At 40.7% G+C, this 26,193-nt stretch overlaps 2 protein-coding genes across 14 annotated transcripts in view; one reads left to right on the forward strand and one right to left on the reverse strand.

Annotated features, from left to right (window-relative positions):
* Positions 1-19,961, forward strand: part of FGF14 (fibroblast growth factor 14) — a 496,088-nt gene extending 476,127 nt beyond the window's left edge. For all 10 annotated transcript variants that reach the window (XM_064143806.1, XM_064143809.1, XM_064143815.1 and 7 more), the window contains 2 exons: positions 10,731-10,929; positions 13,163-19,961. In XM_064143806.1, coding sequence (XP_063999876.1) covers positions 10,731-10,929; positions 13,163-13,299 — 336 coding nt within the window. In that variant the 3' untranslated portion in view covers positions 13,300-19,961. The remainder of the gene's footprint in view (positions 1-10,730; positions 10,930-13,162) is intronic.
* Positions 19,962-21,303: 1,342 nt separating this feature from the next.
* Positions 21,304-26,193, reverse strand: part of ITGBL1 (integrin subunit beta like 1) — a 204,892-nt gene continuing 200,002 nt past the window's right edge. For 3 of the 4 annotated variants that reach the window (XM_064143804.1, XM_064143802.1, XM_064143805.1), the window contains exons 9-10: positions 22,975-23,088; positions 21,304-21,492 (exon numbers count right to left, since the gene is read on the reverse strand). In XM_064143804.1, the coding sequence (XP_063999874.1) occupies positions 21,401-21,492; positions 22,975-23,088 (206 nt within the window). In that variant the 3' untranslated portion in view covers positions 21,304-21,400. The remainder of the gene's footprint in view (positions 21,493-22,974; positions 23,089-26,193) is intronic. The other variant, XM_064143803.1, reaches the window with a different exon arrangement.

Genomic DNA, 26,193 nt, shown 5'->3' on the forward strand with positions numbered 1-26,193 from the left:
TTTACACTAATGAATCTTAAATGTCTTTATCAAATCATGTAAAAAAATTCCAGTGTAATTTGGAGAGATTCTGTCTATATCTGAGAGTACTCTGTATTCCTCCTGCATTATTCATCCAGAGACAGAACAGTGGATTGATGGGAGGACTGGGTGAGAATTTCTTCTCCAGCCTATCATGGTTTGTTTTAACATCTTATGTTGTTAAATCCTTCCTTTCAGTCTCTTTATTTAGTGATGTCTCATTTTTTCCCTCAGCACTGACCTTTTCTAGCTGAGAACCTGGTGCTGTCTACAAGCTGATGAATTCTGGCTGTACTGAGCGGAAGCAGCCAGGAAAGACAGACTGGTTTATTCACATTCTTCTCTAAAACATCCCATAACAACAGTGGAAGAAAATACTCCCTACAATGCATATAATTTCTCTTAGCCACGACTTGGGATGTGTGTTCTTATTATTTATACTGGATTTCTTTAATCGACAGCTCTGTACAGGAGGTAAAAGGTGTCTTTCTCTGTTGATGCAGCCAGGAGTTAGAGTTGGTACTTAAGATGAAGTCTCAAAGCAGATTTTTTTATTGCAAATTTAAATATTAAGGAATATAGATGCTGAGGAGGGAGGAGGTAGGGAGGAGGTTGTGCTCTTGGTGAAAGAGTATCTTATTTCACTGCTAAAGGATTCTGGTTGCATTTTCATCAAAATCAAGGATGTACTCAAGACAAAAAAATACACATTTCTGTGAAATTTCAGAGCAGGATGTAGAAAAACATCTTCACTATTCTTTATATGTCTGTGGGGGTGAAGGAGGATAATGTACTTGGCCATTGCTGTGAAGTGTAATGCCTGTTGGTAGGCTGAAGCCCATAGTGAGAGATTTGGCACATCAATTCTAAACCCATAGTTACAAATTTGGCACATCATTAATATTTCTAAAATTCTTTTTGTTGCATTTATTCAAGTGAGGCAAGACTTATTTTTGGCAGTTCTTCTCCTGAACTTTTGTTGAAGTATTCCAGTCTTAGCACAGAAATGCCATTAAAATGCATTAAAACCTTTTCCTGGGTGCTTCCCCAAACAGTCTTCAAATTTAAACCTCCTTGATTCACTCACTCTTAATGTGAGGCATCGTGATTCAGAGCTGCATGATGGCCTTTGTAGCAAAAACATGAGTTTGCTTTTGGAGTCAAATTGTACAATCTTAAATAACATCTGTCAGACACACATCAGGGGAATATCGCTCTGTTTCAGCCAGGTCTGAGTTGATGACTCTGAGTTGTAGGTGTCCACCAAAACAATATAAATACCCGAGCACTGCTTATGATATAATACTGACATCTCTGTGGGCGAGGAGAGAGATGTATAAGGCTTCTCCTGGTTAGTGCATACAGGTAGTATTTTGGGATCATTCTTAGAGTTATGATTTAAAAGATGTTTTTTATTGGATATGGTTGTTTAGTCTTGCAAATGGTAAGCTTATGAAAATGATGAGCATGTGCTCTGCCTCTCATACAAAATATTATTACCTTTAGTGAATTATATTTTAACATACCATAGCTGCTAGTTGTAAGCAAAGCAACTTTTCTGTTATGAAACAAGGAAGTTTTTGTAATTGAAACTGGCTTATGTTCTGTTTCAATCTGGAAAGAAAATGAAGCCAAATACAGGCTGCAATCAAGCACAGAAATCTCTACAAGCTATTTTTTGTTAGCTCGTGTTTATGCATGCTTTGTGGCTTTTATTTGTGACCTTATTTTAGGTGCCTATAAATGTACATGAATAAAATAGTTGCTACATTATTAATACTACCAGTCATATCCCTGCTAATTGGAATCTCAGTTAAGTGCTAATATTTGCAATAGCATTGATTTGCATTTACTTTTTGTCTAAATTTAGTCCAAAGTTGTGCTTTATTTCTTTATAAGCAGTGATGTTTGCATCTCCAAGTCTTTAAAGTTAGAAGTGAAAAATGAGAGACAAGAGAGTGTCCAGAGAAGGGCCATGAGGATGATCAGAGGCCTGGAACACCTCTCCTATGAGGACAGACTGAAAGAGTTGAGGCTGTTCAGTCTGGAGAAGAGGAGGCTCAGGGGTGACCTTCTTGTGGCCTTCCAGTATCTGAAGGGGGGCTACAAAAAAACTGAGGAGGGACTTTTTGTCTATCAGGTAGTGACAGGAGTAGGGAGAATGGAGTAAAGCTGGAAGTGGGTAGGTTCAGACTGGACGTGAAGAGGAAGTTGGTCAGCATGAGAGTGGTGAGAGCCTGGAATGGGAGGTCAGGGAGGTAGTTGAGGCACCATGGCTGGAGGTGTTTGAGGCCAGGCTGGATGAGGCTGTGGCCAGCCTGATTTAGGGTAGAGTGTCCCTGCCCATGGCACGGGGTTGGAACTAGATGATCCTTGTGGTTCCTTCCAACCCTGATTTTAAGTATTACAGCTATAAGCTTGGCTTTTACACATGGACATCGTTGCTGCACTCTCAGTGATTCTTTATCCAGGACAAATCATCCCTGGGTTTTGTCTGCATGATACCAAGTAGTAATATTTTTAATTTTAGCTTTATTAAAGTCACATGTTTTGGAATCTTCAGAAGAACAGAAGAAACAGTAGCTCTGAAAGGCCATTAATGGTGTTCTCTGATTGTTGTAGTCTAATAAGGAGATTTTCTGCCAGAAGACCATGGAAGATATGTGAATGGACTTCGCCCACTCATGGGGCATCTGTAAGACTGGCAGGTTTAACTATTACTGCTTTTTATTTTGAAGCTTTGTTAGTAAAGTCACTGCAAAGTTGACAGCTAAAGCCTCATGTTCCTTGATACCTTACTTGGACAGTTTGCATATAGAAAATTCTGCTAACTTTGCTTGCTTTTGTTTTTATGTTTCAAAATTATATTTACATTAGGGAGCTTTTAGGTCCAGATGTCTTCTTTGCATACAAGTAGCATAATATCAGTTTTCCTTTAATCCATGAAGTACCTAAGCTTGTGTAACTGATTGTGCTAGTTTGAAGCAGGCTAGAATGTTTTGGTGAGAAGAACTAGATTACAGGCTGTGGAAAGAAAACAGTGGTGATGTCTACTTCACTCATAGTCTTGCTGAGATGTATAAGAACAAGAAATAAAAACATTAGATAATCACTTGGCACCACTCGCACTGGGGCTGCTGGCTGAGCTACATCTCTCTAACCTCACCCTTCATTTTGGGCTAACCCACTTTGCTTCCTAACCCTCTGGCTGAACCTCCAATCTTCCTTGGGACTGGGGTAAGGTTGAGAGGGGTAAGGGGAAGGTGTAGGGGTGGTTGAGAGCCTGTTCTGGGGACTCAGGTTTCTGGGAGGGGAGTTGTGTTTCTGTATTACCTTTTACCTTGTATATTTCTGTCTATAACTGTATATACTGTAAATATCTGCTTGTACATTGTGCCAGCTGTAAATATAAGCTTCATTCATATTTCCAGAGCTGGCTGAGTCTAGTCTGAGTGATTTCTAAAAGTGTGAGGGGGCAGGGAACACCCAAACCATCACACTGGTGCAGGTGGATTTTCTGCCTTTTGAAAAGGAACTTGTGTGGAAGATCATTTTGAACTGTAGCCTTTTGGCCAGCTTAAGAGTTGGAAAAATTTGGTGCTATGGATGAGAAATGTTAAGTAATTTTTTTTATTCTCTTACAACAGCATTTGTTAAAGAGGTACACTGAAAGGAAGTAGTCTATCTCATTTAATTCAGTGTGCAGCAAGTTGGAGAAATACTGGGTTAGGTATTTTCCAGTTCTCATGTGCAGGTATAGCCTCCAGATCCTGCAAGTCTTGCTGCATAAGTATGTCTATGATAGGCTGTTATGAAGGGGAAATTAATTAATGTGAGATGATATTTTCCAAAATTAATATTGTTTATTAGTTTTGCAGTTCAGAACTCTGGCCACCCCTGACCACTGATTTTAATAATAATCAGTTCTTGCACGGTCATGGAAACATTTTACAGATAATAACTAGATCTAGTAATAACCAGCAAAATATAGAAACATTAATTGACCTGGAAGAGAATGTTCTTGAAGCCATCTATCACTCGTGGTCAATATACAGCTTGCCCACTAGATGGGGTCAAGGAGCCCTTTTCTGCTTATGGCAGAAGGCAATGGAGAATTGCAAAGAGGCTTTAAGCATTTACTCACAAAATCATTATTACCTGACTCACAGAGTTAGCTACAGCTTCAGACAGTAACCAAATGCTTTCAGGGAACTCTGTCTTGTCAGCTGCTGAGACTTGATTCTCCCAGGCTTCTGGGGAAAGGAGGCAGACAATCTCTGACCTTGTCTTCTGGCTCCTCTGGACAATCTGTGTATCTTCAGGACTTCTCATCTTGGCAGGAGACTTCCAGATGTAGGCAGGATGTCTTGCAACGTGCAGTCTCAGCATCATATCATGCTGGCTATGCAGGCCGATCGCGTGGAGGCATTTAGAGCCTATCTCTGGTAAACTCGTGACAGTGGAGTTTCCAGGCAAACAGCAAGGCAGTAAGCAACAGCAGGCATGAACAGAATGGCAGAGCACACACTGTGTTTACCTGCATTTCTCTTTTTATCACTGTGGGCCGAGATGAATTTCCCTTTGGACACAGAATAGCCAATCAGAATAACAGCCAAGCTTGACCATATTAGGTAAAACCATAGGCTTGTGCTACCCAAATCTGGGAGAAGCACAGGCCTTGCACAAGGCAGGCACAAGCTAAGTGGGTGTACTTTGCTTACCACAGGACCAGGACAAGTCTGGGTGGGCCAGAAGCCTTAGACTTAGTGGCTCCAGGTTCTTTTGTCTTCTTTCCTGCAGTTGCTTTTCCCCATAACAGAAGGAGAGAGAGCAGGAAAACATGCCTGGGCAAGCCAGGACGTGTGTAAGCCTGTTTTGAGCCTATCAGGCCTGCCATGACATAGGGCCATTCACCTTTGTATAGTACCACAGCTATTTGTTGGGATCTCATAATTTCATACTTTGCTTACTCCAGCACCCTCCCGTCCCGTACTGAGAAATGCAATCTCCACTCAGAGGTGTGACACAAAGTTCATTTCCCAGCTTCATTATTTGAACTGTACTTCTGTTCTGAGTGCCTTCCCATTAAAAACAGACTGCTTCTTTACAACGTTAAAGCCTTTCTTGATGAGTCATTTCGGGTCTTTCTATCCAATATGAAAATGCTGCTTCCTTTTCTAACCCCAAAAGTACTTTTCTGTTAACGGTGTTGCTTTTCTTGCTCTGCAGAAGTGTTTTGTCTGGGTTTTTTTTTGCCTGCTATCAATCACTATTTGGTTTTAAGGTGTTCACATCAGGCAGACTCCCCCTGGTCTGCGCTTCCAAAGCACTGAGGTCCTTCCTCTCCTGTGACCTGGATTTCTAAGTGCAATTAATAAATAGTATCAGGGCTTGTTTACAGTGCTTAGACTGGCTGTTCCTGGCCTGGCAATCTCTTTGAGTTTGTCTTCCTTCTGTGACTTCTGCTTGGCACCTAGGAGAAGCCATAGCTACATTCAGCCTGCATCTGCATTTTTGCCATGTGATGAACATCTTCCATTGTGCCCATCACCAGGGGAATCCACTGCCTCCTTGCTTGCTGGTGATTACAATTCAAGAAGCTGACTGCTAGCCGTGTCTGTTCTGTGAGCTCTAACTACAATGATACCTTCCTTTCCTGTATTTCAGTAAAACCCACAAATTTTAAAAGGCTTGAATATTCAGGAGTAGAAGGTGGGCAACTTTTGTGGAAGCTCATGTCTTTTGATGACAGTGGCAGAGCTGGGATTTTACACTGTGCTTCATGGTGAACACAACAGTTCAGCCCAAACATTTCGTTATTGATGCAGTTTACATATTAGGAGTTCATGTAATTCTTAAGGAACATCCGGAAGCCATGTGGGTATCTGTGTTGTCATGATGGTTTTCACTGCACAGCTCTCTAGTTTGCAGGGCAGGTGTCTTGTCCATAGCATAATTATTGGTGTTCAAGAAAAGCCTGGATGAGGCACTCAGTGCCATGGTCTAGTTGACTGGATAGGGCTGGGTGCTAGGTTGGACTGGATGATCTTGGACGTCTCTTCCAACCTGGTTGGTTCTATGATTACATGATTTCTTCTTTCTGAGAGCTGTAGTAGAAAAACTCCATGCTCTGCAGGGATTTTTTTTAAGTGCAATGCAGTGGTTACAAATGGGTATATGTAACTTCATTAAAGATAGCCAAATTGGTCAGACTAAATTGTGAAAGCCCAGCAACTGGAAGCTACACTGGTAACTCACTCAAATGTTTTCATTTAATCAGTGACTGCTGGGACAGTGAAGTTTATTTTGATTTTCAACTACAGATGTAGCTATTGTGCCATATTGTTGATTTACATGTATGTCTAATTTCATCATGTCAGACTTCAGCTTCTGATTGACAGAAAGATATTATTTGTTCTTGACAGCTCTCCATCATCATCTGAATTATTTTCCAACAGTCTTTGTGTTTGCAGGTTGACAACACAGGTAACCTGAGCTCCTTTGTTCAGGCACTTCTAAATTTGAGGGGTGGATAATGACTCTTTTTTCCTTATTCCATTTGTATCTCATTCTTAAAGTGGATTGTGACACAACCACATGACTCCATGAGCTAAGGCTCCACTCTAATTATGTAATACCATTGTGCTAAATTTTGGCAACACTGGTGGAGACCCCAGAACTAAGAAAGTTTTGATCGTGAGAGTTTGAACCCACAGCCAGTGCATTGTGATACTTAATAATCCTACAGCAACTAGGAGAATTAAAATGTCTCCAGGAAGGACTCACAGCAAGCAAAAGTTTCATGTCAAGCTGGCAAAAATACCAAGTAAAAATTCTTCTCAGCAAGGTGCAATTTAATACATCCTTCACTTCTGTAGGACCCAGATTGCAGTTCAGAGCTCCCCCTGGGGTTTTGGAAATTGGCAGCTGGCATGTGCTTTATTTTTCAGGTGTTGCTTTGACAGCAGGCAAATCTTGTTTTATATAAGACCACAGGAGGTTAAATCTGGGCATTGAGATTGGAAGAGAAACTGTGAGCACAAATTCTTGTTTGCAAGCCATGTCTAGTTTTTGGAATTCATTGATTCATTTCCTGATATAAAATGTAAAGACCATCCCGGGATCAAAACCTCCAAAAGTCATTCTTTCAGGGATGAAATCAATTAGATGCAGGTTTAGGTTACTTTCATTTGATAGAGATAGGTAGCCTAGGGGAATGCCCTAAGCATTGAGTTTCTCTTACAAAATGCCATTGCACTGCCTTTCCCTCCAGCAATGGGTTTGGATAGAGGTGTCTGTGGATTTTATTTCTTGTGTTGATGCAGTGAGCATGTAAGTCATTTCTTACTGGGTTGAGCCTCGGGCAGACAGGTCTAGATTTGGCCTGGGTACATAGAGAGAAACAGTAATTTAGGTGTCATAGCTGCTTTACCAGAGAGAATGCAGGTGCTTAGAGATCTTCAGCCAGCTAAGATGGCATCTGAGCCAAGGCTTTAGTCACCGTTAACTTAGCAATACTGAGCTTCCACCTGAGCCCCAGAGAAGGTGCCTGTTTGAGAAGTAGTTCTGAATAGCTCTTTCCTCAGAGAAACTGATAACTGCATAGTTATCATCAGGTACCTAGTTTTCATTCATTAATACTCTCCACATTGGTGGACCTATTAGCCTGACTTAGTTTAAGTGACACTTTGGCTGAGAGTTTATCCCCGGCAATTGCTTGGTGCAGCAGGGTGAACGCAAAGCTGTGCAAAGCTATCCAAAGCTGTAACGCTGCCCAGGCACCTAGAGCAGGAGAGCTGTAGTACTTTTGGGCAGAATACAGTATTCAGCTTCATCTGTTCCTCATAGGAAAAGAAAATTAAAACATCAGGCGAGTACTATGCTCTTCTTTCTACTTAGAAATAGCAATGATGACAGTTTGTTCACTCTATCAGTCTGCATCCAGGAGTAGTCAAGTAATTGTGTTGATGTTGTCCTTTTTTTTTGACATGGTAAGGTAAATACCTAGCAGTTCATCTGCTGTGCACTGAAGGTGCCAAAGAAATCAGAGAGGAAAGAGCCAAGAGGTGGAATATGATTTGAAGGTACCTTATTTAGTGGCTAGATAGTGGGTATTGTTTGTGAAAACACAAATAACATTTATAGGCAGCCAATCGGCTCTAGTATGGAGGAGCATGGAGTGGCAAACAGCTTTTGTTTGTAGCAAAACTTGAGTATTGGCTAAGAAGCAGTGTTTATGGTAATTGGGCTTCACAAGGAAGTAAAACTTAGCAAGGAACACAGCGGGTAGCATTTGCAGTGAAGCAGGTAATAAAGAGAACTGTGTAGGCATTTCCTGATTAGCATCTGCTGTTTCAAGTCAAAAAACATGACTCACATGTAAATGCTTCTGCTAGGCTCTAACAGGCATTCCCTCTAGCATGCTACCCAGCCTTCTGGTTTTATTTTGAGTCTCCTTGAGCCCGACTGCGATTCTAAATCAGTGGAGGAGAAAGGAGAGTAACACAAACAACAGATGTCTTACTCTGTGGCAAAGGGGAGGGTGCAGTTAAGGTATTCCCTGTCATTAATTCTCAGTGCCTCTAGAGTAGACTGTATTTCCATTTCTGCCTGTGTGTATACATGTATCCACAGCTGTGCACACAGCTGATAAAAAAGTGGTAGTGTGACAAGATGACCATGGCACACATAGAGAACATTCGGTGCATTCTGTAAAGGAATGTGGTATATAGACACTAAGTGTACTTGCCCATGCAAACAAAACAACCTGGTTCATTTCCCCATGGCTGCAGTAACTGCTTTGAGCCCATTGCTGGATAAAATACACTGTTGCTTTTTGTTTGAGGTTAAAAGATGCTCCATAGTGGAGAAAGTTAATAGTAGTTGAAGACAGCTTTGCTTACCGGTAGTAACTGAAGCTGCAGCAATACAAATACCGTGTACCACAAAACTTAGGAGGGAGATTTTGGTTGTGCACTAGGTGAGATTTAGTGCAGATTCAGAAAAGTACTTCCTCTGTGCCTTCTGGTAGGGGGAAGTGTGTCTTTAAGGACTTTTATTTCCAGAAAGGAAATCCATGACAGAAACAGCTGTGAAAATCTTGCAATATACAAGCAGCTGAGGATGGCATAGAGACCCTGAAAACATGTTTCCTCCTGAGTGCTAAATCAGTGCTGCATGGGGCCAGGAGCAAAAAAGAGAAATCTACTGTGAGTGGAGAAGTGAAAATACGTGACATTTCCTGAGTTTTTCCCTTCTTGTGAAAGATAACTGAAAGAAATAGAAGATTTAGGGCAGAGAACTTTGTGCTCTGAAAGCTTAGCAAGCTACCATCCACTCTTCCACATCTACCTCCTCCTCTTTTCATATCTTCCACAAGTTTCAGTAGATGGGTGCAAAGACAGAAAAATCACATTCACACAGCATCCAATTTTCTCATGATATTTTAACTGTAATTTTATTCCCTTAGTAACTTGCTGTGGTTTTCTGCAGGGATTTTTGGTAAATTCTGTCGCACTCTTTCATTTTGTTACCATCACTTGTGTTACTAAAAATATACAATAGTCATTATTATTTGGCTACTGGGCTACAGAAGCTTGTGCTTAGGTTAACCTTAGTAAAGTGTTTAGGACAGCTGCTGTGTGACTTCTGTAAAACATTCTGTGTTCAGGGATGAATCCTGAGGATGTCAGTAGGAAATAATTTTCCTTGTACAGAGCTTTGCACATCACAACAGCTTTTTCCTCTGGTGTTTCGGGCCATGTGGACTCCATACATATTCTGATATATTGGTAGCAGCATTTTTTAAGCATCAAATGTGAGTTGTTTTAAACCGTGGAGGAAGTTTGTGGTGTTTAGTAGGTTAAAGCAGAACAACTGCTTTCTCACTAACAGTTCACTTTCTTGATCTTTACAAGGATGTCCTGTCAGAAAAGTAAGCACAGTAATTATGCATTGTGCTAGTTTGAGGCAGGCTAGAATGTTTTGGTGAGAAGAACTAGATTACAGGCTGTGAAAGGGAAACAGTGGTGATGTCTACTTCACTCATAGGCTTGCTGAGATGTATAGGAACAAGAAATAAAAACATAGATAACTACTCTCACTGGGGCTGCTGTTTGAGCTGCATCTTCCTCTCTAACCTCACCCTCCATTTTGGACTAACTCACTTTGCTTCCTCACCCTCTGGCCGAACCTCCATTCTTTCTTGGGACTGGGGTAAGGTTGAGAGGGGTAAGGGGAAGGTGAAGGGGTGGTTGAGAGCCCCTCCTGAGGACTCAGGTTTCTGGGAGGGGAGTTGTGTTTCTGTATTACCTTTTACCTTGTATATCTCTGTATATAACTGCATATACTGTAAACATCTGCTTGTATATTGTGCCAGCTGTAAATAGAAGCTTCATTCATATTTCCAGAGCTGGCTGAGTCTAGTCTGGGTGATTTCTAAAAGTGGGGGGGGGAATAGTGGGCTTATGCCTCTGTAGCTTTCTCTCTACTTCAAAAATAATCTCATCCCTGTTGCACAGGAAAACAGCATCCATGGGAGCGGAAATAACTTCACCCGGAGGTCTTCTACAGGAAGATAGACCTCTTTGTCTCAGAGTAGAACCTTATAATAAGTCATATATTAAACTGATCAAGAGGTATATCTAAGTTAAACAAAACAGAAGGTGCACTTTAGAGATATCATTTAACATTTGCTTTTCTTCCCGCAGGAACTTTTTACACCAGAGTGCAAATTCAAGGAGTCTGTTTTCGAAAATTATTATGTAATCTACTCATCCATGCTCTACAGACAACAGGAGTCCGGGAGGGCCTGGTTCTTGGGGCTGAACAAAGAAGGGCAGGTCATGAAAGGAAACAGAGTGAAGAAAACAAAACCAGCAGCTCATTTTCTACCCAAGCCATTGGAAGGTAAGACACAGTACATTGCTGGCAGATCCTCCTATGCATCGCGCAACAGTAAGAGGGAATGGTTTCCCCAGTACCATTGCAAATGTGTGTGTCCCTCACAGGGTCCATTCCAAATGACAGTCCCCAGGAGACGTTTTGTGCTTTGGCATAGTGGTGCTAGAAAGGGCATATATAAAAACATTTTTTCCAGGGATGAGGAGGTCATTTCACAAGGAAATGAATCTTTTTGCAAGTGCATTGTGCTGTTTTTAAAATATTCATTCGACAGGGACAAAAGCTGTTGTGAGTCTTGCAGTGAGAAAATAATCCTTCCATTAAGCTGTATGAAATAATGGCTGTTGTAGGGTGCTTGGAAGCTACAAAGGGAATGGATGAAATGTCAGCATTTGGTAGTCAAAGCTGTCTAATATAAAACACAAAAGTCCAGAATGCCTTATAAATTAGTTCATACTGTGTTACTTGGTCAATGGATGTAATGCAGATAACTTAGATAAATTGGCCTTTATACCAAGACAGAAGGAAATACAAGTCATGCTAACCTTGCACACTAAAATGGTTTCACACATTCCCTGAAAAATGCATTCATCTGTATCTTGGAACTTTTGAGTTGTCCTGCGTATCCTGCAGGCCTTCATGAACCTATGCTGCTTTTTGCACCTCTGACTGATTTTATTGCTGCACATAGCCTTAGTCATTCTGAACGTTTTCTCATTAGTTAACATCTGAAAAATCCCATATCTGAGTAATGCTTTAGCTAGCAGTCCTGTTTGTTTTAACTTTTTAACTTAGCAATTTTGATTAAAGGATCAGTTTGTTAAATGTTTCAGAGTTTCACCATAAAGAATCTGAATAATCCTATGTTTTCACTTCGGATTTGAACCCATGTGTCTTCGTGCTTTCCTCATCTTCCAAAAGCTTACGGTATTTTCATTAGCTCCCAACATTGTTGGTATTTTATGTCAATCCCATTATATTAAATTACAAGAGTTATAGAGCAGGATAGGCAGTGCATTTTTAATCAATTCATATGGACTAGGAAAGAAGTTAACTTTTTTATTAATGCCTGGTCAGATTCTATCAGAATAGCTTAGACAGGGCTTAGAAAGAACTTGCTTTATGTTGCCCATCAGAGTCATCAAATATGACAGCTCTGCTCTATAGCTCTTTACTTTGTAGTTCCATCTCATGTTATTCAACTTAATGGTTTTTATAGGCCACAGTTTTATTCCATCAAGCTCTATTAATCAATCAGCAAGTGTTCTAAATGCAGTTAGGGGGGCACTCTGAAGACACATAGATCATAACCATCCTTATGTACTCTAGAAGAGACTCATTTCAGACTTTCAGAAGCCACAGAAAGATTTTGATTGTGCCATTGGAAATACTAGAGCAAGTATTTGATTAGTTAATGATGCTATGGGGCCCTTCATATTTATTACGAAACTTCACATCATCGAAGATCAAGGTCAGTACTTTGATGCTTCAACCTCCTACTCTAATCAGCCAAGGGATGAAGGTATTGTGCTCTCTGTTGCAGCACACAGCCAGTTTCAAAATCCTAGTGTGGTGATTGACTCCTTTGACTGCTTTGACATCTCCTTTAACATGGCTCTGATATAAGTAAATGCTACTGAAGTTAGGTATAAGTGGAAATATTACCTGACTCAGTGTCATGGAAAATGAAATTGAATTAGCCAAGAGCATTAATCACTGAGGCAGCTTTAATGCTAGAACTGTGTAATTGGGCACAAGTATTTTCCTCAAAGGATTTATAATTATTATTAGATAGGAACTGAAGCCCAGGGGCAAACTTGGAATTCCTCTAAGAACTCAAAAAATAGAACTGGAATTTTCTACCCTTCTACATTCAGCAGAGATCAGTGGCTACTGCAGACATTTTTTGGAAAGGTGGAAAGAAAAAAATCCCCAATCACTTGTGTACTCTCTGCAGTGCTGTGCTGGATATCTCTTCAGTACACACCTGAAGTGCTTCTGGCCAAGATTTTCAGATTTTTGAAACAGGTATACAAATAATTTTGTAAAACTGGACCTTAGCTTAGTCTTTCAACATAGGAGTAAAAACAAACACCTAAGGCTAGGCAACTGTATTGTATGATCCTACTTGTTGACCACCATATGTCTTAGCTCATTATATTTTACTTCTAAAGACTTGCAGAATATTTACTTAAAGGATGTATATGTATGTCTCTCCTCTTCTCTTTTCTCCCCTCAGTTGCCATGTATCGAGAACCATCTTTGCATGATATTGGAGAAACAGTGCCAAAGGCTGGGGTAACTCCAAGTAAAAGCACAAGTGCATCTGCAATAATGAATGGCGGCAAACCAGTTAACAAGAGTAAGACGACATAGCCAGATCCTCACAGGTGTTGTGACTTACTGAGTCCCGAGTACAGTTGAGTGATTTATCCTTGCCAGACTTCCCCTCTGCAGTGTCTGTGGATCAGGTTGCAGCAAGTCACAGGCTTGCCCGTTGCCGTTTCTGAACTGAGTTGTTGCAAGTGGATAAATCTCAACGTGTAGCTCCACCCACAACAAGAAGACACCTGGATGAACCAGCTAAACTCAGACCATGGAATGCCCTACCAGATATTGGAATGCCTTTTTAATATCTTTTCTGTGACTGTGACACTTCATGTGAATGACATACTTCACAAGTACACTTGATACCTTGCCTGCTGACAATTGCCCATAATCCCTTTTTGAGTCCAGTTTCAGCAAAATCCATGTGTTTAAGTTCTATTTTGTAGCACACAAATAATCAAGTAATTTCTAGTTAGATGCTGTAAACCTGTGCTATTATGGATTTCTCTTCTTCCCTTTTTTATAAGGCTGCTCGCTCCACTGTGTGTGACTTTTTGCAGGGACTGTGTTTCTCTATAACTTAAGTGTTGACGGTGGCTTAGTTTTGAAAGTAATCAGGGAATCAGGAAGCCTTCAAAAATCTCTTATTACAAATTATATCTATAAAGAATACGATTGTTGTCTCTGGCTTACAATATTGACTATATGTGAATACTCTTTAGTAACAGATACTGTGCTTCTGAGGTTGGCATTATAGCGGAGGGAAGAGTGTCAAACACGACCAACTGGAAGTTTTCTGAAACGAGTGTTTGGCATCCCCTGTAGTTTCTTTTTGTGTGTGTGTTTTATACATGTCACAGGCTTACTGGTAATGGTAACATTTGCCTTGCCCAGCGAGCAAGACCCACTCATTTTTGGGAAAGTGGGTCCAAAGAATTTTGTAGGCCTTGTAGGCCTGAATTAAGGCTCATTTTTCATCTACTAAATCTTCATTATTTGAAAACAACCACCACCAATTAAAACAAACAACAAATAAGCCTAACCAGAATTGCGCTACCTAAATTCATTTCAGATATAATCCTTTCCTGTTTTTAAGGAACTGAACTTAACGCCATTGTTATTTTATTGGCTGAGTCCCACACCTACTTAGCAAAGCATGGGCAAGGATGTTGTTGTGTTCTTTTTTGCAGCACCAATGCAAAAGATAGTTACAAATTATAGTTTAATATTTCTGGTGTTTTAAAAGTTTTAAAACTGGACATATTACGAGACTTCATTTTTATTTTTTAGGTAAGCATGCAATGTCCGGTCCTATGTATCTCACAGTACAAACCTTCACTGAGCTTCCTAGGATGATATGCCCACCAAATTGCTAGATTGAAGGTGCCTTGCCTTGATCTCTGTATACTGTACTTTCTCCTACATGAGCCTGGAAGGAAACGAAAACATGATGAAACTGAAGCCTTGGCTCACGTTACCAGAAACAACATCAAACCTTTGAGTTTGTCACTCACAAACAAGTAAAAGCGACGGTGCAGGGCGAGGGAGAAGGAGAATTTAGAAAGTGCCACAGAGGTGCCACTGAAGTGTTGCACACTAAAGTCAAACAGGCTTCCAGAAGAGTACTGGCTACTCTCTGTACGCTGAAGAAGGTATTTGTTTCTCAGAAAGGGCAACAAGGACCAAACCGTACTTTAGCCTGGAAAACCATGTGGTAACTTAGCTCACTTGGCCTCTTGCTCTTAGGTGATACTTTAAGACACACATCAAAAGAAAAACAAAACAACAACCAAAAAAAAAAAAGAAGAAAAAAAAAAGGCAATCCACTCCTTTTTTAGCATTGTCTTTCGACAGTTTCTTTTATCACGTCATTGTACTGAAGTCCCTAACAGATACTGCTGGTTGTTTCAGAATCTCTCTCTGCTCACCTGAACAACCGATTCAGTCTGAGTGGACTCTTCATGCTAGTTTTCAAGCGTGTTCTGTTTTCATAAGCAACACGTAGTATACTCTGCAAGGAGGCTACTGTAAAGCTGCTAAATTCTAGATAGGGTTGTTTTTTGGTAGGCCAGACTTCCTTTTTTCCATAGGCAATATGAGAACAGCAAACTCTGTTGGGTCTTTCTAGGGAAGGAATGAGTTAAGCATGAAGCCCACTATCCATATAGAGAAAAAAATACAATTGTACTTTAATACTGTGATAAAGACGCAAAGAAACTTTGACTTAGACTGTGCCCTTTCCTGCGCGCACTAAATACGTGTGCGTGGGGAAAATTACACTGCATTAAAAACTTTGGTGCACCCTTCTCATCCCATCTGGTCCAGTGGGATTTGTGCACCATCCCTGAGGAAAAAAAACAACAAACAAAACAACAAGCCAAAACCAAAGCAACTCACATAGTGAGCTGGGGACTTGCCCTGCATCCGCTGGGTCCCAAAGGAGGCCCCAGACTTTTCCTACAATGATAAGTAGAGCACTTCGCAATAATTGGAGTAACATCATACAGCTGAAGGCTACATTCTCCTTCTCTCTCACCCGGCTTTCCCAAGAGTTCATGAGCCCCATTCAGCCATCTTCTTACTCTTCCAGTGTAAGAGCCTGGGGAGAGACAGGACTGGAAACCTGGCTGAGCCATGCAAGGAGGTTTGGCTTGATGGCCTGATGCTACTGAAGTATTGTTTTCAACATTAAACTTTTGATCCTGAGTAATTATGATCTCCAAACCAGCTGGGGAGGTGGGGGGCTATAATTAAGGCAAGACTTTTTTTCTTCCTAAGCAGTTAATACATACTGAAAATACAGCTTTTTTTTCTTTGGGTTGTTGTTGTTTCTGGTTTGTTTCTATGTGCTAAATCCATGTGTGTGTTTAATCCAGTGAATAGATGTCCTGAAAATACTTTTTCTTCTACAGCCTGTTTAAACACAGCAAAGGGGTCTTTGCTTCGTTTCCTCCCTTTAGTTTTGTCTCTTGTCTCATCTGTTGCATGGGAAGAGGATAGCAAGGACAAAGTGCATGTAGTAGGACGTGTCTCTCAAAGAGCTGTTGGTCTGTATTACTAAATCTACATACCTATATGCAAAGAGTTTGTCTGCATTGTACGGTTTGTGTTTATTCTTATTTGTTGTATACACAGATTCAACATGATGAATAAACCTTTATATGAAGGCATATAAAGAACAAAAAAACATTTAGGTAAGAAGTAGACTGTGCAAAACATCATTGCACTGGCCACAGGATGGTGAAACTTCATGTAAATAGGTTGGCAAACTCAGTTCTCCCCTTTTTACCATGCCAAAGAAAATTTTAGCTCCTTAATATAATACCTCTCTTGCTGTTCTCCAGGATGAGACTTCACCATTTTCTTCCCTCGAAAATTAATTTTGCTGATAAGTGAAAGCTATTTTCAACTGTCTGTTACTACTAAAGTACTGTATAGTAAACCTGATGGAATCAATTTGTATTTACAGACTGGGGTTTTTTGTACTGACATGTCCAGCCGTCTGTGAATCTGCAGCGTTCCAGATCTTTTGCATGCTTGCTTTGTATTTTGTTCTTCTGGGTTGGATCTAATCTCTCTGAGACTGTTTGCACAGCAAACCAACCTCACCTTACCATTTCATAGGTAACACTGCACATAGTCATGATCTCTTTCAGTTTTATAAAATCTGTATTTCAGCTACAGTTCTATTTGGCAAAATCAGGCACATCTGCACAGTTTGGGGAAGACAGTTTCGAGTAGATATGAACCACTTCAACACAGCACCATTCTGCTGCACTTCAGAACTTTTATAAATACACACGAATCCATATGAAATTGCTCACATGATAGAGCCTACAGAAAGGTGTCTATAGCTTTTACGTGCTTTGTAGTAGACATAAAAGAGCTTTTGTTTCAGTTGCTGGGGCTTCTGGCCACTCCTAAATGACTTCTTTGATATGCTGTCATTTTCATAAACTTCTTAGAGTCAGGTTAGTTCGTAACAAATCCCCTCCTCCACCCCAAATATAAAGCAGTTCACTTTGACCATGGTATGCATTGGAAACAACAGTAAGACCCCTGACATTTTATATATAGAAGGCAGCTTTTTCCTCTTGGTTTGAAACCACTGCGCAGTTAGCTGTGAAAACAGTTTGGTCCAAGCATTAAATGTGGGCCTTGCTGATCTGTTCATTGGTATAAAGAAGACATTACTTATCTCGATTCCAATGGAAATGCAATTAAAATTAGACTAAAGACATTGGCTTAAATGCCCCTTTAGATGAACTCATTCTGTGCAATGCACTTTGAAATGTCCAATAACAGGGGAGTTTTGTGCTGACCAATGCAAATGCCATGTGTTATTTTTCTAGCTGTAATAGAACTCCTTTTCTATTACATAGACACAGAAATAATTCCATTTATCTTTCTTCATCTCGGTATCATTTAGCTAGAAAGCAAGCTGTCATTCTCCAGAGAAGCAAGGGCAGTACATCAGAAATACCAGAGCAGGTACATGAGGAAACATTGATCTGTGTGTTTCAAAAAGAAAGCATGGCCATGGAAAGAAAGATGACAAGCAGGTTAATAATATATGAAAGCCAATCAATCCACAGTTGTTTTACAGGTGGTACTACTGTATGGTATATACAGTGGGCATAATCCTGTGAGTCCATTGTGAAAACGTTTGACACACTTGTGGATTGTGCTCTTTCTCTGATAAAGAGAAAGCCAGGCTGTAGTATCTTTTGTTCCATCTAGGCAGTATGAAATCCCTGTTTATCCTATTTGGTTTTGCCACCTAGAACTGCTAGACACAGGCCTGGAGGCAAGTTCTTGCAGTCACCAGTTACGAAGAATCAAGCATTATGTTTCATTGCCTTACTTCTCTTCCCAGTTCTACAGTATCTGGAATTCCTGTCACAGGGAATGAGGTGTAAACTTACAGTTTATTAATACAGCTATTATTTTCACAAATGTGGAATTCCTTCTGATCTCATTTTGCTAGTGAGGAAGTGAGCCACAACACAAATTTTTTTGGGTGTTACATCACCAGTCAGGAGCATGAAGAGCAGGGGAGGAACCTTCAAGCACCACTATAAGGAACAATAAAAATGGGAAAGGAATTTATGTATACATTACATTTTTAATAGTCTTAGTTAATAGCACCACTTTGATAATTTACATTTTAATGAACCACTGACAGTAGCTGTCTTAGACTACTCTAAATAACTCTTCCAGCTGTACCTTAACAAACAACTTGGATAAAACTTTTTGAAATGCTGTGACTGTGTAATAGCCCAAATGTAGTAGTCAAAAGCTGGAAGCTGATTTTTTTTTTAAAGATTCTAATTAGAAACCAGATTTTTTTTTTTTTTAAGGCCAAATCACAACATAAAATACATCAAACCTGACATTGCAACCCTCTAAAAAAGTTCTTCCATGAATATGAGTACCCTAAGACCGCAGCTGATCTAAAGCATAGATAGATCTGCTTATCATGGCATGAAACAAAGGAAAAGCATCTACTGAAGCTAGATAATAGTTTTGATTGTCTAATGCTTTCTGTTGAAGTACTGAAGAGAGTTGGAAGGAAAAGAGGGAAGACTTTCTGTCATTCATTGTTTCCACTCTGATTCAGCAGCCAAGTGTATATGTGCATAAGCCACGTGATGATTCAGGCCAGTGGTACTCCTACATATAAATGAAATCAACAGTCTATGCTTTGTGAACACCAGGGCTGATAGAATGTTGAAAACTCAGAGAAAGATTCCTGTTAAGTTCTGCAGAGTTTAAGGGTTATAAGTCTAAAATACAAAATGTCAAGATTAATTTTACTCTGAAGATTGTTTATACTGTATCAATACATTTTAGAACTCTAGCAGCTTTGGGATGTATGTCTCATGATTTATCTGCATAACTTCTGTAAAAGTTATGCATGGATGTTTGGTGATTATGCTCCCTGAGAACATGGGTTTCACAAGCTTCATTTTTAGAAAGAGAGAATCAGGGTTAAGGGGGGAAAATGAGTAAGAGAAAAAGCAAGCTACTACATGGGAAGGGGGAATGGTATAACTGATTAAATGAATTCATTCTTTTATCTCTATTACATGTTATCTACCATTGTATTTTCCTAGTTCAAAACTGTCCTTTCTAAAAGAAAACTGATTTCTAGACTAATAATGGAAATAGCTTTTCCTTTTTTTTTTTGGTTGATAGGTAATTTCCCTTATTTATGAAACATGTACCTCTTCAAAAACCTGGATCATGTGTCTCTTCAGAAATCAGGACCTTGGCACCTAAACCCACTATGTGACAGTTTGGTATTCAAAAGACATGTTCTCCAACCACTTAAGCAATTTCTTGCTCAATCATGGTTTCACCAAATGCAAACACTTTTGAAACTAATAGATATATATTTTTTTTTCCTTGGGTTTTTGTTTGTTTGCTTGTTGTTTTTTTGTTTTGTTTTGGGGTTTGGGTTTGGGTGTTTTTTTTTTTTGCTCTAGAGAACTCAAGGGCTGCCAAATCTATATGTATTAAAAAAAGCAAAAACCACAAAACTACCACATGGGGGAAAAAAAAAAAAACCAACAAAAAACCAACAGACTCATATGTAAATAAGTTAGGGAAGTCCCAATAGTTGTGCATTATTCATAACTCAATGTGAATTTCACACTGAGCAGCATTTCACCATTGGAAAATTAAAAATAAAATTTTTGTTCATACCACTGCTTTGTTTGTATTTACTCCATTAAAAACTTAGTTCCTTTATTGCCCTTGTCTGAATAGCTTTGGCTGGGACCAGGCTGCTGCGTAGCAAAGCTGATTTTTCAAGCCAGTTGACCTTCAGTCTCCCCTGGCCTGTAAAAGCAGTTAAATTGAATGGATACCATGTGTGACAGTGCAATCTGTTCCAGACAGTGATTTCTAATAGCACACAGAGCTGTCACCCTTAAAGTTGTTGGTATAACAAATTTTCATTTGCTTTAATTTTAAGAGGACTGGGCAACTGTACCTACATAGAACAGTATGATAGAAGCGTGTATGAATTGCAGGCTACATCGGATAGCTAAGCATACATTTGTATCTTTATTAGTTGAGGGTTTTATACCCCTATACGTTGAAAGTATTGCAGTATGAAGACTGGCTAACCAGCTTACTGACACATTAACCACAGACACTTAAGCAGCTGTCTTGTGAACAACAGCTCTGTTCAAACATTTTGGGTCTTTGGTTGTCAGATAATTGGACCTCAGTTACACAAATACAGCTCTTTGACCAAATGAAGAATCATGCATATTTTAACAAGCTTCTTAACAGCAGCTCTCAAATTATGAACTGATGTCTGATTAAGATTGTTAGAAATACAGAAAGGGCCAAACAATGTATTTGTCAAATGCCACAAAATATAATAATAAAATATAATATGGATATAAGCTACAGCACAGGAAGGTCCACCTCAACATGAGGAAGAACTTCTTTACTGTAAGGATCACAGAGCACTGGATCAAGCTCCATGGAGAGACTGTGGAGTCTCCTTCTCTGGAGACTTTAAAGACCTGTCTGGATGCATTCCTGTGTGACCTGTACTAGATTATGGTCCTGCTCTGGCAGGGGGGTGTGTGTGTATTTGATGATCTCCATAGGTCCCTTCCAACCCCTAACATCCTGTGGTCCTGTGAAATTAATTACTTGACAAACATTCATCTAGTTCTACTCTTCTACAGGAATACTGTTGCATGCTGATGTGGCAGCCAAGCAAATAATGTTAAAAAATGCTTTTGTAGTTGCTTAAGAGATAGGTGTTATGAGTGCAGTCCTGGATTTACAGAAGTACTCTGGAGAAGCTCCAGAGGGTCAGTATTTTAAGACTTTACCTTTTAGAGCTTGGACTGTCCTACTATCAAGGCATTTTACATTTTTCTCTTTTATTTTTGCCATGCATTTCATTAAGGAGCAGGCCTTCAAAGGAGTTCTAGAGGGTTTAGACCTATGTACATGCGTATGAATGCACACCCACATCTACACACTGAATACTTCTGAAATTAAATGTTCTAGCAGCCTTAAAAAAAAAAAAAAAAACCAACAAAACACACACACAAAACAAAAACCACAGGAAAAAGAGGGAAAAAAAGAAAGAAAACCCCTTAGTTATTGGTGTCCTTTGTTAAGGATATTCTCTTCCCAGCCAGATTTCACAAGCATTGCCATTCCATCCTTCCCAGCACTCACAGTTGCCACAGCTACAAATACCATTGCCTAGAACAGAATGAATAAAGGGCAATTATCATAATTGAAATGTACTACATTAAAATGTGTTTTATGGGAAGTAAAAAGCCATGCTGAAGTAGTTGCATTGTTCCTTTATTGTTCCCACACACATCTTTCCCCTCACCCCCCCCCTTCAATTCGAAGGAAGCAATTACTGTAGCATTGCATTAAGAAGGCACCCCAAACCTCCATTAAGAAAGCATTAATAGCAGTCTCTCAATAATTCCATCAGCAGAATTGCAACTCTTGTAATTGTCACCACCACTGGTACCCAACTGTTGAGGCTCAGTGTTCACACTGTACCTCAAGGTGCAGGGAAAATCAAGACTGCTTTCAACTGTTACATGGAAAGGAAACAGCATAAAAAGTTTAAAAGAAAATAGGTCTAAAAGCATCACTTTGACCACGGAAAACTTTAAACCTGAATTCTCCAAAGTGCAATATAAATAAATAATGCCTCAATCTCTCTAGTAGATGAAAAATATGTTTGCCCTGATTTGCAGCATTTAGTGCTGTGACCCTCGTTTTAATTTTATTTCAACGTTTGCCATGGCTTCTGGATGCTCAACTTGAGACCTCCACAAGCTGGGTTTCCAAAACAAACTCTTTCCACTGACTTTATGAAGAGCTGTGAATAGCTACTCCAGTTGAAGTTGAGGGTCCACTCACCTCTGTACTGGATATTTGCCCCCAGAAAAGGGCCCTTGCTAATTAAGTCTAGCTGGAGGACAAAATTTACTAGTGTCAGCCCTCCTACTCTCACTCTAATCGGCTCACAGACTTCCTCCACATCAAATAATTGCTCAGCAAAGATTTTCTAAAATTAAGATTTGTAATGGGAAGCAGGCAGTGAGTTAATTTAGCAATTCCCATATTGCTTCTTGTCACTAGGTTTGATATGAAGGTTTGTTGGCAGCCTGCCCATTTCTAGCTGCATCTGCCACCTGAACTCTCAATGTTTAGGTGAAGCTGCTTTAATCACTAACCATCACCTCATAAGAAACACTGTCAGGTACTTCAGCCTCCCACTATCATCTGCTTATTGAGAAGCTCTGTTAATGCACATAGCTGTGCCTCTTACCTCCCAATCATCAGCAAAGTGAATTTTTATCTATGACTTACATGCATTATACACATAGAAAGTCCAACAAGAGCACAAAAGTTAAAGAACTACCACGATCGCAATGTTGACACTGTACTGGCTTTGCCAAAAAGCAGTCACTTGTCCTGTATTACAGTGAAAATTGTTGATGGATTTCGTAACTGGCTTCTTTAAATTCATACTCAGGCTTTCAACTGTTGTTTTGAAACCTTAAGTTGGTTGTTATGCTGTACGAAGAAACAATCACACCAGCTTTGAAAGAACTTCCTCCATCAGAGGAGAAAGATGAAGCTGGCCTTTGTCTATCATAAATCTCATCAACCCCTTTTTTGGTTCTTAGAGCAAGGAAGTGTCAGCCTGTACTGCACCTGTGCAAATGAGACCGTCATGTTTGTCACAGTCTCGGTCATCGCATTCACAGAAATCACCCGAAACATACCACTCCTGTGGTGAGCAGATGCACTTTCCACAATGGCAGGAACCTGAAATCACAAAAATTATTACTTGCAGTCGAAGGGCATTGGCATTTTTAGGCTAGAGAACATCCTCAGATATACACGTGCACGGACACACACACGTGCAGATACACAAAGTTGTTGCCACAGTAGCTGTTATATAAAAGAAATTAACCAAGCTTAAAGCTTTTTGAATGAAGGGATTCTTCTAGTGAGGCATTGCAAATGCAAATACTTTAATTCAGCTATTTCACTTCATCAGGACACACATTTTGAAGCCTTTGTTTGTTTGTTTCCAAGAACTATAATCAAGACTACTCTTCCTAGTTGCCTGTGGTAAGGGTCGACTGGAAATTGCCAAATTGTCCCAGGCAATCGAAGAATATGGTCCTCTTCATCTGAAGCTTTCAGGCATGAGTCTACAAAAGACTAGCAGTGCTTAAGACTGGCATTCAGACCCCTAAAATCCTCATCACCACAAATGAAGAGGCTCCACCTCCCATGGAATTGCTATTTGCCCTTAGTCAGTAAAAGTTTGTGCACATAACAGCAGTTCAGCAATTTGCTCATTCCTGCAGAGCATCCCATTGCTCCATGTCAGGATAAGCTACTCTCCTCTTCAGGGATGTCACATCACACTCCCATAGGTGAAAGAGGGACTTCATGCTGACATTTAGACAGTGCTGTAACCCAGCAAGAATGGGGGTAGCTCCTGACATCTCCATTTAAGAGATACTCAGAGAGGAACTTCTGTAGAAGGTTCATGACTGAATCCTGGGAAGAGACAGTTGCTGCCAGGCAATCGGGTGTCAGGAAGCCTGACAAGGGTGTGAGAAAAGGTTTTCTGCAACTAGTAATGCCACTAGGAAATCACAGAATCATCCAAGCTGGAAAGGACCTCTGAGATCATCAAGTCCAGTCATTTGCCCACTCCACTAAGTCTGCCACAACACCATGTCGCCAGGCACCAGTTCGATATGGCTTTTAAGTATGTCCAGAGATGGCAACTCAATCACCTCCCTGGGCAGCCTGTTCCAGTGCCTGACAACCCTTTCTGTGAAAAAAAAATCCTAATGTTCAGTCTAAACTTCCCTTGGCACAGCTTGAGGTCGCTCCCACTCATTCTATCATTAGTTGCTTGTGAGAAGAGACCAGTGCCTGCCACTCTACAAACTCCTTTCATTCGGGGAGCTGCAGAGAGCAACAAGGTCTCCCCTCAGCCTCCTTTTTTTGTAGGCTATACAGTCCCAGTTCCCTCAGCCGCCCCTCACAGGACTTGTTCTACAGGCCTTTCACCAGCTTAGTAGCTCTTCTCTGTACCAGCTCCAGGGCCTTGATGCTCTTCCTGCGCTGCAGTGCCTAAAACTGAGCACAGTACTCAAAGTGCAGTCTCAACAGCACTGAATACAGAGGGACGATCACCTCCAAGGCCTTGCTGGCCAGACTCTTTCTCATCCAGGCCAGGAGTTCTGAGTGTTGTTTACTGAGCCATGGCCACAGAAAATAGCCGTGGTCCCCACAAGCATAACAAATGCCACGGTACAAAGAGGCAGCGGAGGACAGCATGCATATTTACATGGTTGCTGTGTAACAGCTATGCAAAGACATACCTGAAGGTAATTGAAACCAAATGCCTCTGTTTATACCAACTACCAGGTACTGACAGCTGAAAACAGTGATTAATAGTAGGAGAATGTCAATGAAATGTAAGCAGTTCTTAAGAGCATGACATCGTAAGAAACCCAAAGCAATTCTGCATAAGCAAGCACTGATACCGCTCCTGACAGATGCCCACAGTGTTTAAAAGTATTCTGCAGAAGATGCAGCAAATTTAACACCAAGTCAGCCAAGAAAGATCAGGCTCCATGATGTAAAATCTGTTAGAAAGAATGAACATATCAAGTCTGTTCTCTGAGCAGAACACGCTGCTCTGGGAGACTCCTTAGCTTAATTTAAATGAGTCTAATGAGTTGCAGGGTGTTCCCTGGGATCTCAGCCAGATCCTCTTGGATGGAATTTGGCTCATTACCTAGCCTGTGTCCTCCACTGTTACAGTAGCCATCTGCAGCCCTACATTTACTGTCAGAGAGGCAGCAGCCAGGCGGGTGTCGCTGTTTTCCTTGGGAAGAGGTTTTGCTACAGGTGGCATAATCAGTGAGCCAAGACTTTTCTACAGCTCAGGAACGTGGATGTCCATATTCACTTTTGTTATGGGAGTGCAATCCTCTGAAAGTCTTAGCAGTTATCTGCTGAAAACCAGGACTCCTTAGGGTCTGATAACTCCAAAATACTGAAACTCCCTTAATCAATTATAGCGCCTGCTCATAGGTAGTTGTAGAGAGCAGTAAGGTCTTCCATCCACTTTCTCTTCTCCAGACTAAACAATCCCAGCTCCCTCGGACACTCCTCCGTAAGACTCATTCTCTAGACACTTTGCCAGCTTTGTTGCCTGACTCTGGACATGCTCCAGCAACTCAATGCCCTTCTTGTAGTGAGGGGCACATACTGGATACCTGTCTAGAGAAGGGCAACAAAGCTGGTGAGGAGCCTGGAACACAAACCCTATGAGGAGAGGCGGAGGGAGCTGGGGGTGTTTAGCCTGGAGAAGAGGAGGCTCAGGGAGGGGATCTCATTGCTGTCCACAATTACCTGAAGGGAGGCTGTAGCCAGGTGGGGGTTGGTCTCTTCTTCCAGACAACCAGCAATAGAACAAGGGGACACAGTCTCAAGTTGTGCTGGGGGAAGCATAGGCTGAAAGTTAGGAGAAGTTGTTCACAGAGAGAGTGATTGGCATTGGAATGGCTGCCCAGGGAGGTGGTGGAGTCACCATCCCAGGGGGTGTTCAAGAAAAGCCTCGATGAGGGCACTTAGTGCCATGGTCTAGTTGACTGGATAGGGCTGGGTGCTAGGTTGGCCTGGATGATGTTGGAGGTCTCCTCCAATCTGGTGCAGCCTCACCAGTGTTGAGTACAGGGGCATGGTCACTTCTCTACTCCTGCTGGCCACACTATTCCTGATACAGGTGAGGATGTTGTTGACCTTCTTGGAGACCAAAGATATTTTTTAAATGTCTGGTTACAAGGTAGGGCAATTTTCAGGCTGTTCCAGTCCACATCAGTGACCATATCTCAA

This window comes from Pogoniulus pusillus, chromosome 5 (genome assembly GCF_015220805.1).
Source record: "Pogoniulus pusillus isolate bPogPus1 chromosome 5, bPogPus1.pri, whole genome shotgun sequence".
Lineage (NCBI taxonomy): Eukaryota > Metazoa > Chordata > Aves > Piciformes > Lybiidae > Pogoniulus > Pogoniulus pusillus.